This window comes from Nicotiana tomentosiformis, chromosome 10 (assembly GCF_000390325.3).
Source record: "Nicotiana tomentosiformis chromosome 10, ASM39032v3, whole genome shotgun sequence".
In the NCBI taxonomy this organism is placed as follows: domain Eukaryota; kingdom Viridiplantae; phylum Streptophyta; class Magnoliopsida; order Solanales; family Solanaceae; genus Nicotiana; species Nicotiana tomentosiformis.
In genome coordinates, this window is record NC_090821.1 from 79,119,011 (window position 1) to 79,140,303 (window position 21,293).

A 21,293-nucleotide genomic window follows, 5' to 3' on the forward strand; every position below is an offset into this window, starting at 1 on the left:
GATTCGGATTATGCGGGTGATTTGGACAAGCGTAGATCAACTAATGGTTATGTTTTCACTTTTGCAAAATTAAAATGCACATAATGCAAAAGATAAATAACAATACAGGTAATCGTGGTTCTATATGTTATTACACAAAAGCCTATTCTCTTTCTTCTTTCCCTAAAAGCGTATAAAGTGTGTAATTAACAATAGACCAAGAAATATTAAAATGAAAAAAACAAGAAGAAAAAAAAAATAGACAAGTAAAAGTAAAAATGTTCCTGTCGTTCCGATATCTGAATATATGAAACAGGAAGGTGGAAAACTGTTATGTCATTCCATATCAATATTATTCATAGGGAAATTGATCTGCATCAATTACTGAATGTCCAGATTAATTCACCCTTACCCTAATTGTGTTCACACCCCTTCAAGACTAGTAAGTAGCATTGATTTGTTTAACTCCTATGGTACTGAACAGACTTGGGAAGCTCAACAAAAGGTCCTTTGAAGAACTCAAGAAAAATGCCTATTGGTTTTCTTCTTATTTATGATCTGTGCATTAATATCCACCAAGGGAACTATTTATAAACTCTCAATTCAAGTTCAATCATAAATAAATATAAAATATTTTAGAGAAGAAGTATGAGTCGATGCAATGTAGCTAGTAATGTGAGGAAGTCGTCTACCATTATTGGCGACTTACCAAATGACATACTACATAGAGTGCTAGAGCTTATGCCCATCCAAGATGCTGCAAGAACTAGCATCTTATCAAAGCGATGGACACATATGTGGTCTACGCAGCCACACCTTGTGTTTGATCGCCACTTTTTTCAGTATGTATCTAATAAGGACGATTCTGTTGCAAGTATAATTCATAGAATTCTCATGCAACATACTGGACCTATTCTGGGATTTCATCTTATCTCGAAGATACACGAACTGTCACAGTCAGATGTGGATCAATGCATAATCTTTTTCTCGAAGCAGGGTATCCAGAAACTCACTCTAGATTTGGCGAAGTCCAATGATGGAAAATACAGGTTGCCTTGTCGCATATTTACATGTTCAACGTTGACACATTTGAAGCTCTCGAGGTGTATCTTTACGGTGCCTGATGGTACCCGATTCCCCAATCTTGTTTGTCTAGAGTTAAAACGTTCTGAATTGCCAGTCATGGAGGATCAGATGACACTCTTATTCTGCCATTGGTTGTGACTTTGAAGTTAAGACATTGCACGGGTGTTGATCGTGTTTGTATAGTTGCTCCTAAAATTGAGACATTGTCTATCCTTAGCAGCTATACAGTAACATTTCAGTGTTTTAATCTGAACCCAATCTTTACAAGCATTAAACACCTCTGCTTGAATGGAACATCCTTAGAGGTGAGAAAGTAACCTTGCTTCGTTTTTATTCGTACATTGGTTCGAGCAGTGGGATACAACCTCTTGTACAAATGCAGGGTAAGGTTGCGATCTTTGTGATCCGGCCATTCCTCGAGCGCTTTTCCGCCAAAATTTTTCCTTTACTTTCCGGTGCATTGTTCAACCCAAAAAGTACGAACCGCGGTGAGCAAGCTCGCCGCGAAGATTTTCTACCATCTTCACCACGTAAGCCTACTCCGGCACCACGAAATCTTGAATTCACTTGCGAAATTTACGGGGCTTTACACTAAAAATACTTCAAAATTTTTCCGGGGTGTTAAAATAATATCACTGGACTGGAGAGGTGATTACTCCCACAACTTGCGACTTGTTGGAGAGGGTGTACTTCTGATAGTGACTGCATGATTGTTGGGTTTGCTGTCATTGTAATTTGCAGAGTGAATCAATTAGTTCAAATACGTGCGTACTTGGAACAATATGAAGATGGATTTCTTTGTGTTCTGTGGCAAAACCTTGTTATAAATCCCTATTATGCATAATTGAATCCTTGTGATTTCAATATTTACTTTGTACTATCTTATTTCCTTGTATTTTGTATAGTTTTACCTCTCAAGATTTAATCTATTGTCCAATCAGAGTTGGAGTTTACTATTACTCATCTTATCAATCCCTTCGCTTCAATTTGTTTTGCACTATTTCTTTATTAGTGTATTTCAAAAAAATATAAATTTTTTTGACTGCAGACAACAATTTAGAAAGTAATAGTAGCATCTAGAAAAATGTTGTAAATAATGCTTCAAGCTGCAGGGATGACATGAAAATAAGGGAACAAAATAGAGAATAATGCACAAACTTATGGAACCATTGGGTCTAAAACAGTTTGATTTCAAAGAAATATCAGTTTAACTGCAGTTGGGATGGAACAAATTAAATTTAATAAAAATTCAATTGAGTAATACCAAACTTGTTACACTTAAGTTTCAACGATGACAATAGGGCAAATCTAACTTACCCACTTTCTCTTATTAATTGCAGTACTTCAGAAGATCCAAAAAAAAGTGAAACGATATAATAGAAGACATGATTGCAGTAAATCAGAAGATTCAAATTGGAAGGAAAACACAACATAATGGAAGACAATTTGAGTGTTGTCCTTTTTCTTTAAAGCCATCAAAAAAATAAAGGGAAACAAATCAAGTGCAATAACCACAAATCACTCCTTGAATTTTGGGTATGAGAAACAAGCACTTAAATGAATCCAGCTCATCTCTCATGAAGGAATCACATGCACCTCTTGGGTCAAATATCATTAGAATATTGTGGGCCTCAATCAAAGACCAATTTACAACAACTCTCAAAACTCTCATATAAGAAGATTGGGATAAATTAGAAGTCACATATGAAGGAACCAACAAAGTGAAAGAAACAAGAATCAATCTTCTAGTTCAAGATTATGAATTATTTCATATGAAGGACGAAGTATCAGCAGAAGAAATATTTTTCAGGTTTAGCAAAATCATCGGAGACTTAAAATCATTTGGTAGACCAATCAAAAGCGGGGAACATGTCAGAAAAATTCTGAGAAGTTTTTCCACGATTTGGCAACCCAAAGTCATTTCCTTGGAATGTCAGGATCTTGGAAAAATGTCATATGATGAACTTAGAGGTGATCTAATTGCCTTTGAAAAAACACATTAAGACAGAAAAGTTCAACAAGAAAAAAAAAAGACAGTCATATTCAAAACAATTGTGGCTGAATCAGAAAATGAAGAAGAAGAAGGAGAAGAACAAGATATGAACATAGCTATGCTTTCAAAAGTGGTAACAAACATGATGAAGAAGAATAGATAAAGCAGAAGAGGCAAATCAAACTTCAGAAAATATAAGATGAACAATGATAATGACAAAAACGATGGAAAATGCTATGAGTGTGGGAAACATGGAGAGATCCAAGCAGAATGTGAGGAACTGAAAAAGAAACATAGTAGGAACTTTCAAAAGAAGAAATCTTTTGGATCTTTGAGTGATGAAGAAGAATCTGATCAAGAAGAAGTCGCCAACATATGCTTCATGGCCATTAATGATGATAGCGATGAAGACTCTTGTGAACTTCGTCTCATAGTTGTCAAAGGTACAAGTGAGTTATGTCTTCCTACATATCCAAATTATCATGAACTTCAAGAATTTATTGATATTGCTCTTGTAGATATTGAGAAAGTTCTAAATGAACTTCGAAAATCCAAAGAGAAAAGAAACATTGGGCGTTGAAATTAGAAGTATGTGAAATTGAGAGAGATATGCTTCAAGAAGAAGTTAATAAACTTTCAACTAGAATCCTTCTTCATGTATTCATTGTGGTAAAAGTAGGCACAAATCTAATCATTCCAGGTTCAGAATCAAAGCAGAGAAAGGGTATGAAAATTCTAATAACCCCTCATGCTTCTACTGTAAAAAATTTGATCATTCCTCTAACCATTACAGGCTTAAGGACAAAGAAATGGGTCTGGCGACCCAAGGCCTCAAGTCAAGCTAACAATCAGAATACTAACCATTCAGGACCCAAGCAAGCTTGGGGTAGCTAAAAAATATTTTTTTACTGCAGGAACAACGCAAGATGGATAGAAAAGGGAAATGGTATCTTGATAGCGCATGTTCCAGAAATATGACTGGTCACAAACAACTGTTCAAAATAGTCACCAAATTAGATTGAGGAGCTGTCACATTTGGAGACAAATCAAAAGGGAATGTAATTGGAGTTAGAAGAGTCCCTCTCAGCTCAACATGTGATGTAGACGAAGTATACCTATTTGTTGAACTTGGTTACAACCTTTTCGGTATCAGTCAACTATGCGACAATGACTATGAGGTTCGTTTTAAAATATCTAGTTGGCTTATTGAAGACGAATCAGGTAAAGTTATTCTTTCTGGAAATAGAGACAAAAATATTTATACTATAAGCAATATAGACAATCTTGGTAATCAAATTTGTCTAGTTTCTATGATTGATGATCCTTGGGTATGGCACATAAAGCTTGGCCATGCTAGCATGCATATTATTCAAAAACTCTCTAACCTCGATCTAGTCATTGGTCTTCCAAAACTAGATTTCTCAAAAGATTTTATTTGTGATGCATGTCAATTAGGAAAATAAATTCGTTCATCCTTTAAAATAAAAAATATTGTATCTACTACTAAACCTCTTCAACTCTTGCATATGGATCTATTTGGTCAAACTAGAACTACTAACATTAGTGGTAGAAATTATGCCTTTGTTATCATAGATGATTTCTCTTGTTTCAATTGGGTTATGTTTCTGAATCATAAAAATGAAGCTCTAAATAATTTTGAAGTGTTTTGTAAGAAGGTATAGCGTGAAAAAGGATATTACATTTCTACTATCAGGAGTGACCATGGAGGAGAGTTCGAAAGCAGAGCCTTTGAATTTTTTTGTAATGATCAAGGAATATCTCATAACTTCTCTTCGCCAAGATCACCTCAACAGAATGGAGTGGTAGAACGTAATAACAGAAATTTATAGGACATGGCAAGAACCATAATTGTGGAAAACTCTCTACCTCACCACTTCTGGGCAGAAGCTGTAAGTACTGCATGTCATATTATCAATAGATGTCTTATTTGACCCCTTCTCAAAAAGACTTCATATGAACTGTGGAATGGTACGAAACCCAACATCAGTTACTTTCACCCATTTGGATGTAAACGTTTCATTCACAATAATGGTAAAGATAATTTGGGTAAATTTGATCCAAGAAGTGACGAAGGTATCTTTCTTGGTTATTCTCCTTCAAGTAGAATATATAGATTCTTTAATAAAAGAACCTTATGTATTGAGGAATCCATTCATGTTATTTTTGTAGATACTAAAACTCACTTAAGGAATGTAAAACTTCCTGAAGATGAGGAAATCTCTATTGTTCCAAAGTTTATTGTTGCAGGAAAAGATAGTCAATATCAGTCGACTGATCAACAAAATCAGTCAACCGAAGAACACATTGAAATCCAGGAACCATCTTCTGTTGAACAGTCAATCACAAATATTCCAAATGAATGAAAAAGTGAATATGGATATCCTCACAAGTTCATCATTGAAAATCCACAAGAAGGTACCACTACCAGAAGATCTCAGAATCTCAACTCTCACATGTCCTTACTATCACAACTTGAACAAAAAAAGATTGATAAAAACCTTAAAGACGTTTACTGGGTCAAATCTATGAAGGATGAACTCGATCAATTTGAAAGAAATAAAGTGTGGGATTTGGTTCCAAAACCATCAAACGTTTCCACTATAGGAACTAAATCAGTCTTCAGAAATAAACTAAATGAGTCTGGTCAGTTGGTTCGTAACAAGGCGAGGCTAGTTGCTCAAGGTTACTCTCAGCAAGAAGGAATAAACTACGATGAAACATTTTCACTTGTAGCAAGATTAGAATCCATTCGAATACTACTTGCTTTTGCTGCTCATAAAGGATTTAAGCTATTTCAAATGGATGTAAAAAGTGCGTTCTTAAATGGATATATCTCTGAAGAAGTATATGTGAAACAACCTCCTTGTTTTGCAAGTACTAGCTTCCCAAACCATGCATTCAAGTTGTCTAAAGCTCTATACGGACTCAAGCAAGCTCCTAGAGCCTAGTATGAAAGACTAAGCTCATTTCTTCTAAATCAAGACTTCAAAAGAGGTACTATCAACACAACCTTGTTTATTAAACACTAAAATTCAGGTAATCTTATTACTCAAATTTATGTTGACGATATCATATTCGGGAGTCCTGACCCTGTATTATGTGAAGAATTCGCTCATATTATGAAAGGAGAATTCGAAATGAGCATGACGGGAGAACTAACATTCTTTCTTGGATTACAAATCAAACAATTTTCAAAAGGGATTTTTATTAGCAAAATCAAGTATACCAAGGAACTCATAAAAAAGTTTGGTATGGAAAATGCAAAGTCTATTGGAACTCCAATGAGCCCAACAACTTTGCTTGAAGAAGACAAAAATGGAAAAAAGTGTGGATGAAACGATGTATAGAGGAATAATTGGATCACTATTATAACTTACTACTAGTCGACTAGACATAATGTTCAGTGTATGTAAGTGTGCAATATTTCAGTCGGCTCCAAAAAAATCTCATATTACTGTAGTTGAACGTATGATTAGATATCTCATTGGGACCACTAAATTAGGACTATGGTATGATCGTTGTAACAATTTTTCTTTAAAAAGTTTTTCAGATGCAAATTTTGTAGGTGGTAGGATTGACAGGAAAAGTACTAGTGGCCCATGCCAATTTTTGGGAATGCTCTAATTTCCTGGCATAGCAAGAAACAAATTGCTTTACTCTATCAACTACTGAAGCAGAATATTTAGCTGTTGGGAGTTGCTGTACACAAGTCCTTTTGATCATGCATCAATTTCTCGACAATGATTTATCTCTTACCTCTACTCCTATATTCTGTGATAATACAAGTGCTATATGTCTGTAAAAAAATTCTGTGCATCATTCTAGGTCAAAACATATTGGAATTAAACATCATTTTATTCTTGATCATGTTGCAAAAGGTGATATCTTGTTAGCATTCATTAATACTGAATCACAACTTGCCGATATTTTTACAAAACCTCTTTTGGAAGAAAGCTTTTGTCTACTGCGTAAAAAGATTGGTATTATATCTATTTTGTGAAGAAATTCTTCATATCTTTATAAAATATTTTCTTGGTCTGCTTAATTGGTGAATTTATTAATTTGATGTAAGTGTTATTATTACACCGGTGTCGCCGAAGCAACTCCCCAAAAGGGTCATTTTCATCTGAATTCACTTTTTCCTCTAACCGATGCACCTCTTCAAACTCTCAAGAGATTAGATAAACACCCCCTTTTTATCTTATTCTTCATCAGTTCTCACAAAATTTCTCTACCATGGCAAAATAAAATCTCTCATCATCCACCGCCACAAGACGAAGCAGACGATTTTAGAAAACCCAAAATCCTGAAGAAACTGTTGACGTTGAATCATCTCTTGATTCAGACTTTCTCAAAACCGATAATGAAAGTAGTGAATCATCGGAGGAACTTCCTATTAGTCAAAAAAGGGCAGGAAAAAGACCCATGAAGCAAACCGCCAAAAGGCCTGCATGCAAGAAAGTGAAAGTGGAAAGCTCAATTTTTGGGCCAGCGAATGAACTAATCTTCTATGGACCAAGTGAAAAATCAAGGTTTGAGTCTTCTAAGTCTAAATCTATGGCCTATGAACGCTCTGTAAGTCTTCCTCTTATGAAAAGTTTACACTGTGATGTAATAGCTATCTTTGATTTTCAACGTCTCTCCTCTCTGTTTGATACTATTGGAACCTTTGTATACGAAGAGCATGTGAGGATGTTTTATGCAAATTTATTTGTTAATGACAAAGATGACTGGGAATCAATGGTGTTAGGCACTCAGATTGTTCTTTATCCCTATCAATTTGAAAAGATATTCTCTACTAAGTTTCATAGTTATGATGTCTTTGTACAAAATTTCTGGCCTAAAGACTTTGAAGTTTCTTTAGAAGAAGCAAAAGCCTTTCTGTCTGAAAACCCTCCTGACATTGGTCCTAAAAATCTCAAGTTTGAACACCGTATTTTAGCCTATATGATAGCTACTACTATGCTTCCTAGGATTGGGTCTCTCAACAATTTTACTGCTAGAGACATCTTCGTTCTTTACTATCTTTCGAACAATAAAAGACTTGACTGGTTTGTGTGGATTCGTCAGTATATGCTTGAAAGTATCAGGGATATATCCTCTTCTACTGCTTGCTTACCTTATGGCTTGCTCATCTCACATATTCTTGAGGTCATGAAGGTTTATTTGGCACCTTTTTTACCTAAGCACATTACAAGCACTTATGATAAGACAACCTTTACTATGATGGGTTGCATCTTAGGTGAAAATGGATGGGTCAGACGTGCCAAGGTTGAAAGTGCTCCAGTACAGGTTGAAGTACCCACTGAACCAACAGAGCCTCAGTCGATTGCCACCAATAACCTACAACAAATTCAGCAAAGTCTAGACGAGGTAAAAATCATGCTCACCATAATGAAAGAACAAGTGGACAAGATCAGGGAAGTCACCAAAGAAACATGCACAGATGTGGCTAAGCTCAGGATTGACATAGGATCCACAAGGAGGCAAGGAATCAGGGCTTTCAACTCCATGACAGAAAAGATGAACAAAATCACCAAAGAAATTGATACCTCTTATGACTCTTTCTGCACCAAAGTGATCAATACCCTGAAGTACTTCCCGGAGAGAAACTAAGGCAGTGTGTGTGTGTGTGTGTTTTAAAATAATTATTGTTCCCTGCTTGTCTTTAGTTTGTGCACTTGGTATTTTTTTGCGCTGGTCTATAAGAACCATCACAGTATGCCTCTGCTGAAGGCATAAACGTTACTATCCTAACTAGTTTGCTTTTGACCTATATTATTATAATTGTGATATATGCACTTGTTTTTTTCTTCTTCTTTTTGATTGATGCCAAAGGGGGAGAAAACATGAGGGGGCAAGTAAAACAAAGCAACCAGAGCAACAACTCAGAGGGAGTAACAGAACTAGAGCAACAACTCAGGGGGAACATGTATAGTAAGCTATGAAAGGGAAGTACACTCTGTTTTGCTCTGTTTAATTTTTTTTCGTTTTGTCATCATCAAAAAGGGGATATTATCACACTTAAGTTTCAATAATGACAATAGGGCAAATATAACTTACCCACTTTGTCTTATTGATTGCAGTAATTCAGGAGATCCAAATCACTACTAAAAAAAATCAGGTTTTAGCGATGGAGGAATTCTGTAGCTAAACAGAAAAAACCGTCACTAATCTTATTTAGAGACGGATTAGCAACGGATTATCATAAAATTCTGCTAGCTACGAGCATTTTAGCGACAGATTAGTGACGACGTTCGTATATAATTTCATTTTTTTTGTAGTAAAAATAAAGTGAAACGATATAATCGAAGACATGATTGCAGTAAATCAGGAGATTCAAAATGAAAGAGAAACACAACATAATGGAAGACAATTTGAGTGCTTTCCTTTTTCCTTAAAGCAATCAAAAAAAGAAAGGGAAACAAGTCAAGTGCAATAACCACAAATCACTCCTTGGATTTCGGGTATGGAAAGCAAGCACCTAAATGAATTCGACTCATCTCTCATGAAGGAATCAGAGGCACCTCTTGGGTCAAATATCATTAGAATATTGTGGGCCTGAATCAAAGATCAATCTATAACAGCTGTTAAAAACCTCCTATAAGAAGATTGGCAAATTCAAGGATTAAACACGCAACTACAACATCTTTTTCTAAGCCTTTCTAATCCTTAGTACAAACATTGTATTCTTGAGTCTACAAGTATTTCAAAAGATAGGAAGAGGTAGAACACATAAAGAAAGTTGTGTCAATTCTACAAAGAATTATAGTTGTTGTACAACGTTGGTAGTGAACGTTCACAAATCATCACTACTGTAAATATTTATCAAGCTCTAAGAGAACCCTTGTGATTCAAGAGAACTGGACGTAGGTACCACGCCGGTACTGAACCAGTATAAAAACTATTGTGTCTCTTTTACCTTATATTCTTTTCATTTAACTATACTGAAGTCAAACACTGTATAAAGTCTAGTCGACTAAATTCACACTTAGTCAACTAAGTTTTTAAAATCGGCTACAATTCACCGCCTCTTATATTTTCAAAACTGTCCCTTCGGGGACATCCGATAAAATTGGAACGATGCACAAACCTAAGGGGTCGTTTTGTTAAAAACTCATTCTTTTGTAATATAGGAAAGTCTGAATTTAGTTTCTAATTTGAACGATTCGGTTTAAACATTATTCAACCTAAAACTTTAAGGTAATGGGTGGAATTTACAAAGAAATAAATTGGAAATTATTATACAGGCAATAAGGGACAAGTGTGTTCTCTAATATTTTCCAACAGGTGTAATCCAATTCTAAGATTTACATGTGAATCATTCTTTTTTTTTCTTTTTTGTGTTTTGCTTATTTTCTTCATTACATTATGCTCTAGGGGAAGCGTCCTTCCTTAGAAAATTTTAGCATGATAGTTGAGAAAAAAGAAAGGAAGTTAGTAAAAGGGGCGAAAAGATCCTTTATTAAACCTTTTTCTTTTAATAATATTAAGGTAAACATCAATGATCAAACTCTACGAAATTCAACCTACACTAAGAGTTCATTTTGACCGAATTGCATTTAAGCCTAGCTCCTTGACTTTTTTGTTGTATTATTTGACTCGGTACAGAGTTTAAGACGCAAAATGAAGATTTTTGATTTTTGTAATCTTAAATATGCCATAAAATTTGTCTGCCTATCTTATTAATGATAAAATAAAAAATTTAAAGCTAAATTATTTTCAAATATAGAAAATGTTATTATTTTATGACGATAAAATTAAAAAAATAATATCACATGAACTTGAATGGACGAAATATATCAAAGCAACTTGAACACTTGTTTTCAGTTGAATTCTTGAATCCTATGAGTGTTGCACGAATGGTATACCTTTTCTACCTTTCTGAAGAAAAATGAATTTAAAAAGGAGGAATATTGCTGTTTAATATAATATGATTCGTTTGGCGAACTTAAAGAATGCCTTAGTAGCCTAACATAAGTTCTTAGAATTGATCGAGAACAGGAACGCGTTCATTTGATGGGAGTGAATTATTACTTCAATAATTCAATGCATTTTCCAGTTGTATATTTAAAATGGCATTCAAAAATATATTTTAACCTTGCTTAGTAATACATTAAAAAGAAAGAGGCATCAATTCTCAAATAATATTTCCATTCTCATATACATCTTTCAGAAACTACATGTGATCACATGTACTTCGAGTCAAACTTAGTAAATTTATTATCCGACCTTGTAAAATGAACAATAAGTATTCACATGAATATAATTAATGTGCTATATATGCATTCCCAAATCCAAATGAGAAGGAAATACGTCGATTTTCACGTCAAATGCTTCAATTCTCAAATGCATCTTCCATAAACTACGTGTGATCACATGCAAATCTAACAAGAAGTTAGTTCATTAATTGAATCATGTGCAAAGTGCAGTACGTTATTGCCGATAATTAAGATTATAACAAGTAGATTGTTAATTAGCATCTAGAGAGTACCGATTACGATAACTAATTTTGATTAATAATTTTGAACTACTACTTCTAATTTTAATTATATGTTATAGCGTATCATACATATCATCACCAACTCTCACATTCATCTTGCAAAAATAATGGATCTGAAATTATCTCAACTCATTTATTAAATAAGTACAACTGTACAAGTACAACTAGCTAGGAAGCACAACTCCTGGTGTAGTACTTCTTGGTCAAAATGTTTTATTCTGTATTTATTGGAATGTATAATTAATCTTTTTGGAAGCTGTGAAAATGAAGAGACTTTATTAAGTTATAAATTGTATTAATTAGAAAAAAGGCTAGCACATACAAGCCTTGAATATAAGACCTAAAAATAGATAATAAAGAAAAAAATAAACTATAGCACATGCTAGAGAAGCTGGTTCATTTATAGAGGAGGCCTATAAATTACGTTCAGACATTGAGATGCTCATAGAAAAACTTTGAAGTAAATTTTTTGATATGGCCTTGCTTAAACTTTGTTCTGTTATCACTATTCTTCTCATGGTTACCACTAGTGAGTAACTTTATTCTTCTTTATATCTATTTGTTGCATACACACATACACGCGCGCACACATATATTGTAAACATGAATATGCATGACATTTAAATGTGTGCTTGTGATGCTATTTTAGTCAAAATTTAATTTCAATGATTATAACGGTGAAATATTTCAGTTAATATGCCAAGCTTCTCAAAGACACAAGTTGTAGCTGCACTAGATGTTGATCATAATCTCTCGGGACTCAAGAAAAGACTACTTCCACAACTTGCTACTTGTTATAGAAGTTGTACCTCCAACGATGATTGCCTTACCGATTGCTGGATTTGTTGTACTTGCAGTATCTATGTTATAACTAACGATTTAAGGTGTCGGGGAGTATAAAAAAGGTGGATGTCTTTGTGTACTATGACAACATATTAAAGGTTGCTAAAACCCTATTATGCATAAGTTAATTCCTCGTGATTTCAGTATTTCAGATGTATTACCTCGTTCCCTTGTTTTTTATACTTCGCACGAATAATGAAGAAACTCATATCAATGGTTTTCTATCAAAAATAAAAATGGATTCCACTATAAGTTTGCTTTCAAGATGCTTCATGCTTGTATGATTCATCATACATTACCTAATGTATTTATAAATTTATTGGATGTGTAATTTATATTAGGTTCCTCTTTCTTATTATTTATAATATTTTACCCTTCAAAGTTTTCTAATGTGGTCTTTTCTTTCCAACTATCTTTATCTTTGATCTTTTCCCTATGAGATGTATTTCGATGTCTTGAATTTATTGTTTAATACGGCACATACATTGGGCGTATGTCCGAATCGAGTTTTGGATGACCCGGGAGCGTTTCGACGCCTATTATGGAAGTTGGCATTTTGGAAGAATTTCATAAATTTGGGTTGAGGTGTATTTCAATGTTATCGGTGTCCGTTTGGGATTCCTAGCTTGGGAATAGCTTCGTGTAGTGATTCTGGTATTGGGAGCGCGCCTGGATGTGGATTCGGAGGTCCGTAGGTCATTTCGGCATCAATCGGCGAAAGTTGGAAATTTGGATGATTTTGAGGAGTTTGACCCGAGAGTGGACTTTTTGATATCGGGGTCGGATTTCAATTTTCGAAAGTTGGAGTAAGTCCGTAATGTCAATTATGACATGTGTGCAAAATTTGAGGACAATCGGACGTTATTCGATAGGTTTCGGCATCAATTGTAGAGGTTTGGAATTTCAAAGATCGTTAGGCTTGAATCCGGGAGTAATCGGTGTTTTTGAAGTTATTTGAGGTGGTTTAAAGATTCAACTAAATTCGTATCGGGTTATACGACTTATTGGTATGTTTGATTGAGATCCCGAGATCCTCGGGGTGATTCCGGGTGGTTAACGGATCGAATTTGGAATTTTGAAGAAGAATTGAGGCAGCTGATATCTAGTGTAACTACACCTGCGAGGTCTTGGCCATAGGTGCATAGCTGTAGAAGTGGCCTAGGAGTCGCAGAAGCGGAGCTGGGCAGTCAGGGGAAGGACCGCAGGTGCAGAGTGGTGGCCGCATCTGCGCAAGCGCATAAGCGAAGAGGATGAGCGCATAAGAGGAAGAAGGCGCAGAAGCGAGATGGGGCCTCGCACCTGCAAAGCCGCAAGTGTGGCTAGTGTGCCGCAGGTGCGGAAATGGCGTCGGGCAGTGAGGTTTCTTTAAAATGGGGATTTGGTCATTTTTCTCCCATTTTTCATCTGGTTTGGGCAGTTTTGTGGAGCTTCAAGGGGAGATTTTCATCAAGAAACTCAAGGTAAGTGATCCCCACTTGTTATAAGATAAATACATGGCTTGTATAAGGATTTAAACATGGAAATTAATAGAAATTGTGGGGTTTTTGAAGAAAAAAACTAGAAATTTGTATTTTTGATTTTTAACATGAAATTGGACATGGAATTTGGAATAAATGATATAATAGAGTTATGGTGTTAGGGGTAACGGTTATCTTCGAAAATTTCGGAATCCGGGCACGTGGGCCCGCGGGTGAATTTTATCGACTTTTTGAGCGGAGTTAAAAAATTGTTTAAATTGATTAGTTATGGGCATTAGAACACACATTGATTGATTTGCACATTGTTTGCATAGTTTTGGATCGGCAAGCATCGGTTTGAGGTATTAAAGTGGCGCTGGAGGCGGCTATGGAGCGTCGGAGTGAGGTAAGTCTCCTTTCTAACCTTGTAAGAGGGAATTAACCCCATAGGTGAATTGATTAAATATGTGCTTCTACTTGCGGGGGGCTACGTACGCACGAGGTGACGAGAGTTCGTATGTAGCTGCTATCTATGCATATGTCCGGGTAGTTTTAGGTTTACATCAAGCCTTGTTGATATTGTTATTTGATTTGTGGTTACTATTTGCCTTGAAAAGAAGCAAGATTGAGGTTTGCGTATTAATTGTCTTGAGAGGGATTTAAATTGAGGAAATAAAGTTTTCCAAAAAGTTTTCATTCGGACTTCGTATTTTTGAAAAGAAATTGAGGAATATTATAATAACTTAATAAATTTATATTTGACCGCGTCACATATATGATCCGCGAGCGGGGTAATAGATGCATGCTTTATTGATAAATTTATATTTGACTGCGTCGCATGTATGATTCGCGAACGGGGTAATAGATGCATCTATGGTTCGCGTCGTTCGACCCTCGGCAGTGCACAATTTATATTTATTGTTTGATCGGGCCGTACTACCTCGGCATGACTTGCGCATGTTTGTATTAATTGCTTTGAAAATTATAATAATCGATATTGATTCATTGGCCTAAGATATAAATTGTTAAATGATGAAAATGAATTTTGGAGAAATTTCTCATCAACAAAAGAATTGTTTACTCATTTCATGATATTGGGCTTATAGCCATTCTACGTGAACCATGCTTAAATTATATCATTGGTATATTAATTATAGCCCATAGTAAGTATCCGAGTCGACCCCTCGTCACTACTTCTTTGAGGTTAGGCGGGATACTTACTGGGTACGCATTGATTTACGTACTCATTCTACACTTGCTGCACATTTTGTGCAGGTATATATATGTCTAGAAGCCTTATGGGCGCCGAGGAGCGGTCATTGTGGGGACTTAGGTGAGCTGCACTCTCTACTACGATCCGCAACCAGCAGAGTCTCCTTCAGAGTATTTATATTTCTCCTGTCCAAATTTGTATTTCGGACAGAGGTTGCATTTTATTTTACTTCTTAGTTGATGCTCATGCACCTGTGACACCGGGTTTTGGGGTGATTATGGGTTGTCCCGTATTGAAATTGTTGAAAAAATTATTATTTATCCTATAAATGTCAGCTTTTACTATTTAATTGAAGGAAAATATGATTTCAAAATATTTAAAATCGATAACCAAATTGAGTATTTATTGTTTGCTTGTCTGACAGTGGTGTCCGGCGCCATCACGACTTTTATGGATTTTGGGTCGTGACACGCCATAACCTTTATCCGTACCCCATATACATATAATATATGTGTATATAACGTCATCTCATCATGGGTCAATATACATGTATAAATAAATACAATGCATAAGTAGTAAGTCAATAAACTCTCTCGGGATGTCATAAGATCAATATGCCTTCGGTTAATATCACAAAATAAACTTTATCACTTATGTATTTTCTGAGACCCATGAACAGACGATATAATAATAGGACATATAGGAAATCAAGAAGGGCAACCCTAGTACTTCTAAGAATAGAGCCATTTGTGAAAGTTGCGTGTTTGCTTGTTTCGTTGTACCATATAGATCACGCCAAAAGAAAACAAGGGATAACTTTATGTAAGACCCCAATATTTTAAATAAGGACATATTGGACATTTAGAAAAAAAAACCAAACAAACCAATAAAACAAAACAAAACCAAAAAAAAAAGGGAAAAGAAAAAGATAAGGAATTGAAGCAAAAAGGCCAAAGCCCATTGAAAACCCCTATCTGCCAAATTGAAAAGGGATTAGGGGAAGGGGAACGAAGCAAAAACGCTTCAGGAAAACGAAAACCAAAAAAAATACTAGCAAAGAAAGGACGAAAGAAAAGAGAAAAGAAAGAAGAAGAAGTTGGTGCAGTCTTGGTACCGAAAAAACTCACACCCAACTGGATTTTTTTCATATTCTTGCGTCTCAGTGATAAGGTAATTACATGTATTCTTCCTTCTTTAGAAAACACTATTATTTTATTTACATGATTCCTTATGGGACTAAATAGATATGAGGTTAGGATTGAACTAAGAGTTTAAAAGATAAATTTAAGGAAATTTTGAGAAATTCATGAGACTTTTCGGTGAATTAACTAGGTATATTATATGGATGAGTTGTATCTAATAGATTTTGAATTGGTTTAAGTTAACTGTAGCAGTGCGTTGGGATACTGAAATGGATCTTGATATTTCAAGTAGAATAGGAGGGATTTGTTGAGTTATTATAATTCGGTGAATTGAGAGCTAAATATGAAACTCTGAGGATTTGGGTATTCTAAATAAGCTATGAATTAGCCCAAATATGAAAATTAACATGAGATCGATATTATGTAATTATAGATTGATTGGAGAAATTTGTACAAATTGTTCGAGGTGAAGCATTTGGTATTTCGGCACGGGTTCTGTGAGTAGTAATCTTACCACAATTTGTGTTTTCATAACTTGCATGATTTACACATGATTTTTAATGTGAATATGTTACCGATTATTTTGAGTTGCATGTGGGACAAGTCTTTTACTCGATATGATACCGAAATAGTTATTTGAGATGATTACCGTTGTTTTAAATATTTCCATTGTTACTAGATCTGTTTTACCGTTACTTGAATTTACTGTTATCGAAATGAAATTATATGATTTGATAAGAACCGAAATGCTTATTTTAAAATATTTTCTACGAGTATATACGGATTACAGAGACAAGTATAAACGGGAGTAGACATTGAAGGATCCGGTAGCTAACGACGTGTTCTTTAGACCTGGTGCACCTTGTAATTACAGATTACCGTTACAACCTTCGCTAATGGGAAGATAGAACTAGAATACTGTTTCTGATTTTCCTCGAGTAGGGACCACCGTTATATTTGACTTCTTGCGAAGAAGTCCACAGTTATACCGATTACATGATTCGTTTATTAAAACCTCCAAAATATGAATATTGATATTATACATTGGCTACCGAGCTTATTACTGAATTGTCAATTGTATTATACCACAAGAAAAACATGATGAGACTGAAAATTATTTATTATTTCTGAAGGGGCATTTTTATGATATTTTCTGTTTAATATACTAGTATGTTTTCTGACTTGTCCCCAATAAAAATAATTGTGGTTAACTGTTATTACTCACTGAGCTAGCGAATTATTCCCCGCTATTATTTTTACAGAGACAGCAGTTGACGCGGGCGAGTATTTCGTTAATTAGAGCGCACAAGTTGATAGTTCTTGGTGACCCTCGCATTTGTTCGCGTGGGAGGAAATTTTATTTATTGTTATGGTCTTTTCTTTGAACTGTTAGAGTCGCTCCATAGTCATTCTTTTTAGAGTCTTGAGTATTCTTTTGTTATTATAGACTTATGTTGAGTATCGCTCATTCTTATCAAAGTTGGAGATAAAGTAGTATTTCTAGTTGGTAGTGGATGGGCTATTAATGGTAGATATTTATTTTGGTTAATTGATAAAGCTATTGTCGTTTGAATTGATATTAGGATGTTTGGTTGTTAATTTGAGATAGGAAAAGTTTTGGGATAGTCCAAAAACTAGAAAAACTCTGTCCGGTTTTCTGTAAAATACCGATGAGGCTTACTTGGGGGCACTTGCTCCTAAGTGCATGTTCTGATACTAAATTGGGTTGTGACAAAGTTGGTATTAGAGCTTAGGATTTAAGTCCCAAGTCATGGAGCAATGTTTAGTAGAGTCTTGTTCATGGGTATGTAGGCGCCCATACTTATGATCTTGAGGCTACTGAACATCTAGAAATGGTTTCCCTTCTTTCATTATTTGATCGTCCGTTGAGATAACTTGAGATTGACTTTGGATTATTTCTTTCGCAGTTTGCTAGGACACGCACATCCTAATCTGTTGGACGTGGTACTACACAGAGTGGCGGTCAAGTTGGGGTTTATCAAACTAGAAGATAGACTGCTCCTCAACCTGAAGTTGGGAACATGGGTCAACCCCAAGCTACTATGCCAGATCAAGTGCAAGAACAGGGGGTTTAGGACGCTCCATAACAAGTGCCAACTGTTGTACCTACTGTTGCCTTACCTGCTGATGCAATGGAAATGTTATTGAATGTGTTTGAGGCATTGGTGCCTACTTAGGGTGGAAGTTAAGCTCCTCGGGCTACTTTACAGGCACAAGCACCTGCACAGACTCAGACTTTCCGGAATAAGGAAGTATCCCTACAAGAGTTCCTAAAATTGAGATCACCAAAATTCACAGGTTTAGATAATTTGGTAGATCCTCAAAGTTTCTTGGATGGGACACTCAAGGCATTACATGCTCTAGGATATTCTAGTGAGAGAGCCATGGAGCTTGCAACATACAAACTAGAGCATATGGCTAATACATGGTATGAAAATGTGTTGCTGGGAAGGCCAGTAGGAGCAACATCACTGACATGGGACGAGTTCAATAAGTTTTTCATGACTCATTTTCTTCCAGACAGCCTGATGCAAAAATATGCTATAAACTTTGAGAGATTAGTTCAGACTCCAGATATGGATGTGTCAACATATAACACCAAGTTTTGTAAGCTGGCAAGATATGCTCCTTACTTAGTGCCTACCAAAGAAGCTCGAGTTAAGAGGTTTGTTGATGGATTGGTTGGTCATATATACACTGCAGTAGCCCCACATATGAAGACTTTATCCTACTCTGATGCAGTCGACCTTGCTAGAAAGATTGAAACCAAGGGACGTGATGAGCGTGCAGCTAGTGATTTACGTAAGAAGGCCAGGACATGAGGGTCTTTTAGTGGAGGTTTTAGTGAAAATCGAAGAGCAGGAAATCAGGGACAACAACAATAGAGTTGTCAGACAGGGACACACGTGTCTTCACAGTCCACATACAGACCACATTATAGACAGGGTACTAGGGGATCATCATTATCTGTACATCGTAATTCTGGGTAGATATATGCCACTACTTCAGTCTGCTAGACCTGTGGTAGATCACATTTGGGCCAATGTCGTGTTCTAACTACAGAGTGCTTTCGGTGTGGCCAGTTGGTACATCACTTGAGAAATTTCCCTTAGCCTCCGAGAAATTTCAACCAGGCTTCTATTCAGTCAGCTACACCTACTCAGACTACTCGTAATACTTTAGGTGCTACAGGTACAAGAAATAGAGGTCGAGGTGCTGGAGACCATGCTATTGTGAATCAAGGACAAGGGAATGTTGGTAGAGGTCAGGCGAGAGTTTTTGCATTTACTAGACAGGATGCTTAGGCCTCGAATGTTTTGGTCACATGTATTCTTTCTGCCTGTTCATTTGATGCACTTGCATTGATTGATCCGGGATATACTCACTCCTATGTGTCCTCGTACTTTGCTTTGAGGTTTAATAGACAACCTAAGCTATTGAATGATCCTTTTCTAGTTGCTACTCCTACTGGGGAGTCTCTATTAGCTGAATATATGTACCGTGCTTGTCAGATTCAGGTTGAGGGTAGAGATACTCTAGCTGACCTTATTGTACTTGATATGATTGACTTTGACATGCTGATGGGAATAGATTGGTTGTCTTCTTGCTATGCTATTGTCGATTTTCATGCAAAGATAGTCAAGTTTGAGATACCAAACGAACCCTGTTTTGTTCTAAAAGGGGGTCAGGTTCCAGAGATTTGCAAAGTTGTATCTTTTATGAAAGCTCAACGACTTCTGAAGGAAGGTTGCTTGGGTCTCTTAGCTATTGTAAATGACACAAGAAAGGAAACAATTAGTATAGAAAATGTACCAGTAGTGAGAGAATTTTCTGATGTATTTCTTGAGAATTTACCAAGATTGCCTCCAGTACGAGAAATAGATTTTGGTATTGATTTGCCACATGACACACATCCCATATCAATACCGCCATATCGGATGGCACCAGCAGAGTTGAAGGAGATAAAAGAACAACTGTAGGATTTGTTAGATAAGGGTTTAATTAGACCGAATATATCTCCATAGGGTGCACCGGTACTGTTCGTAAAGAAGAAAGACGGATCCCTGAGAATGTGCATTGACTACAGGTAGTTGAACAAGATAACAATACGCAATAAATATCCTTTGCATCGTATAGATGTCATGTTTGATCAGTTACAAGGATATGCCCACTTTTCAAAGATTGACCTCCGTTCTGGTTATCATCAGCTTAGAATCAAAGATGAAGATATTTCTAAGATTACTTTCAGAACTCGATACGGACACTATGAGCTTTTTGTGCTGCCTTTCGGACTGAATAATGCTCCAGCTGCATTCATGGATTTAAGGAATAAGGTGTTCAAGCCATTTATGGATAGATTTGTAATAGTATTGTCGATGATATCCTGATATATTCTTGTAGCCAAGGTGAACACGAGAATCATTTGAGGACTCTGTTGCAGACATTGCGAGAGCATTGGCTTTATGCTAAGTTCTTGAAGTATGAATTTTGGTTAGACTCGGTAGCATTTCTGGGGCATGTTATATCCAAATATGGAATTATGGTAGATCCTAAGAAGACAGAAGTTGTGCAGAAATGGCCGAGACCTACTTCTTCTATAGCGATTCGTAGCTTTTTAGGCTTGGTAGGCTATTACAAGCGTTTTGTGTAGGATTTCTCCAGAATAGCAGTGTCACTGACCAAGCTAACACAGAAAATGCAAAGTTTCAGTGGATAGAGGAACGTGAGCATAACTTTCAAAAACTCAAAACATATTTGACAACTGCAACAATATTAGCCTTACCATCAGGTTCCAAAGGATTTACGGTGTTTTGTGACGTATTGAGTGTGGGATTAGGGTGTGTTCTCATGCAAAATATTTGCGTTATAGCTTATGCTTCGAGACAATTAAAAAAGCACGAGCAAAACTATCCTACACATGATTTGGAGATGGCTGCAATGGTATTTGCTTTAAAATTTTGGAGGCATTACCTACACAGCGAAACTTGTGAGATTTATACTGACCATAAAAGTCTGAAGTATATCTTTCAGTAGA

General features: G+C 35.9%; 2 protein-coding genes across 2 annotated transcripts; both read left to right on the forward strand.

Moving 5' to 3' along the window:
• The first annotated feature begins 627 nt into the window (after positions 1 to 627).
• On the forward strand, positions 628 to 3,221 carry LOC104101639 (putative F-box/FBD/LRR-repeat protein At5g52460). The gene is made up of 4 exons (XM_070187191.1): positions 628 to 1,028; positions 1,160 to 1,370; positions 2,844 to 3,036; positions 3,133 to 3,221. The coding sequence occupies exons 1-4, from the start codon at positions 628 to 630 to the stop codon at positions 3,219 to 3,221; spliced, it is 894 nt and encodes a 297-aa protein (XP_070043292.1).
• Positions 3,222 to 18,642: 15,421 nt separating this feature from the next.
• LOC138900447 (uncharacterized) lies at positions 18,643 to 20,238 on the forward strand. Its single transcript, XM_070187192.1, has 2 exons — positions 18,643 to 19,060; positions 19,715 to 20,238. The coding sequence occupies exons 1-2, from the start codon at positions 18,643 to 18,645 to the stop codon at positions 20,236 to 20,238; spliced, it is 942 nt and encodes a 313-aa protein (XP_070043293.1).
• Positions 20,239 to 21,293: the final 1,055 nt, after the last annotated feature.

Bases quoted from the DNA above. Each gene is read 5' to 3' on its own strand.
- LOC138900447 (XM_070187192.1), top strand. From the start codon at position 18,643: ATGGAGCTTGCAACATACAAACTAGAGCATATGGCTAATACATGGTAT. The intron at 19,061-19,714 runs GTAAGAAGGCCA...ATCCTTTTCTAG, and splicing joins GCGTGCAGCTAGTGATTTAC to TTGCTACTCCTACTGGGGAG.
- LOC104101639 (XM_070187191.1), top strand. From the start codon at position 628: ATGAGTCGATGCAATGTAGCTAGTAATGTGAGGAAGTCGTCTACCATT. The intron at 1,029-1,159 runs GTTGCCTTGTCG...CTGAATTGCCAG, and splicing joins TCCAATGATGGAAAATACAG to TCATGGAGGATCAGATGACA. The intron at 1,371-2,843 runs GTGAGAAAGTAA...TTTCATATGAAG, and splicing joins TGAATGGAACATCCTTAGAG to GACGAAGTATCAGCAGAAGA.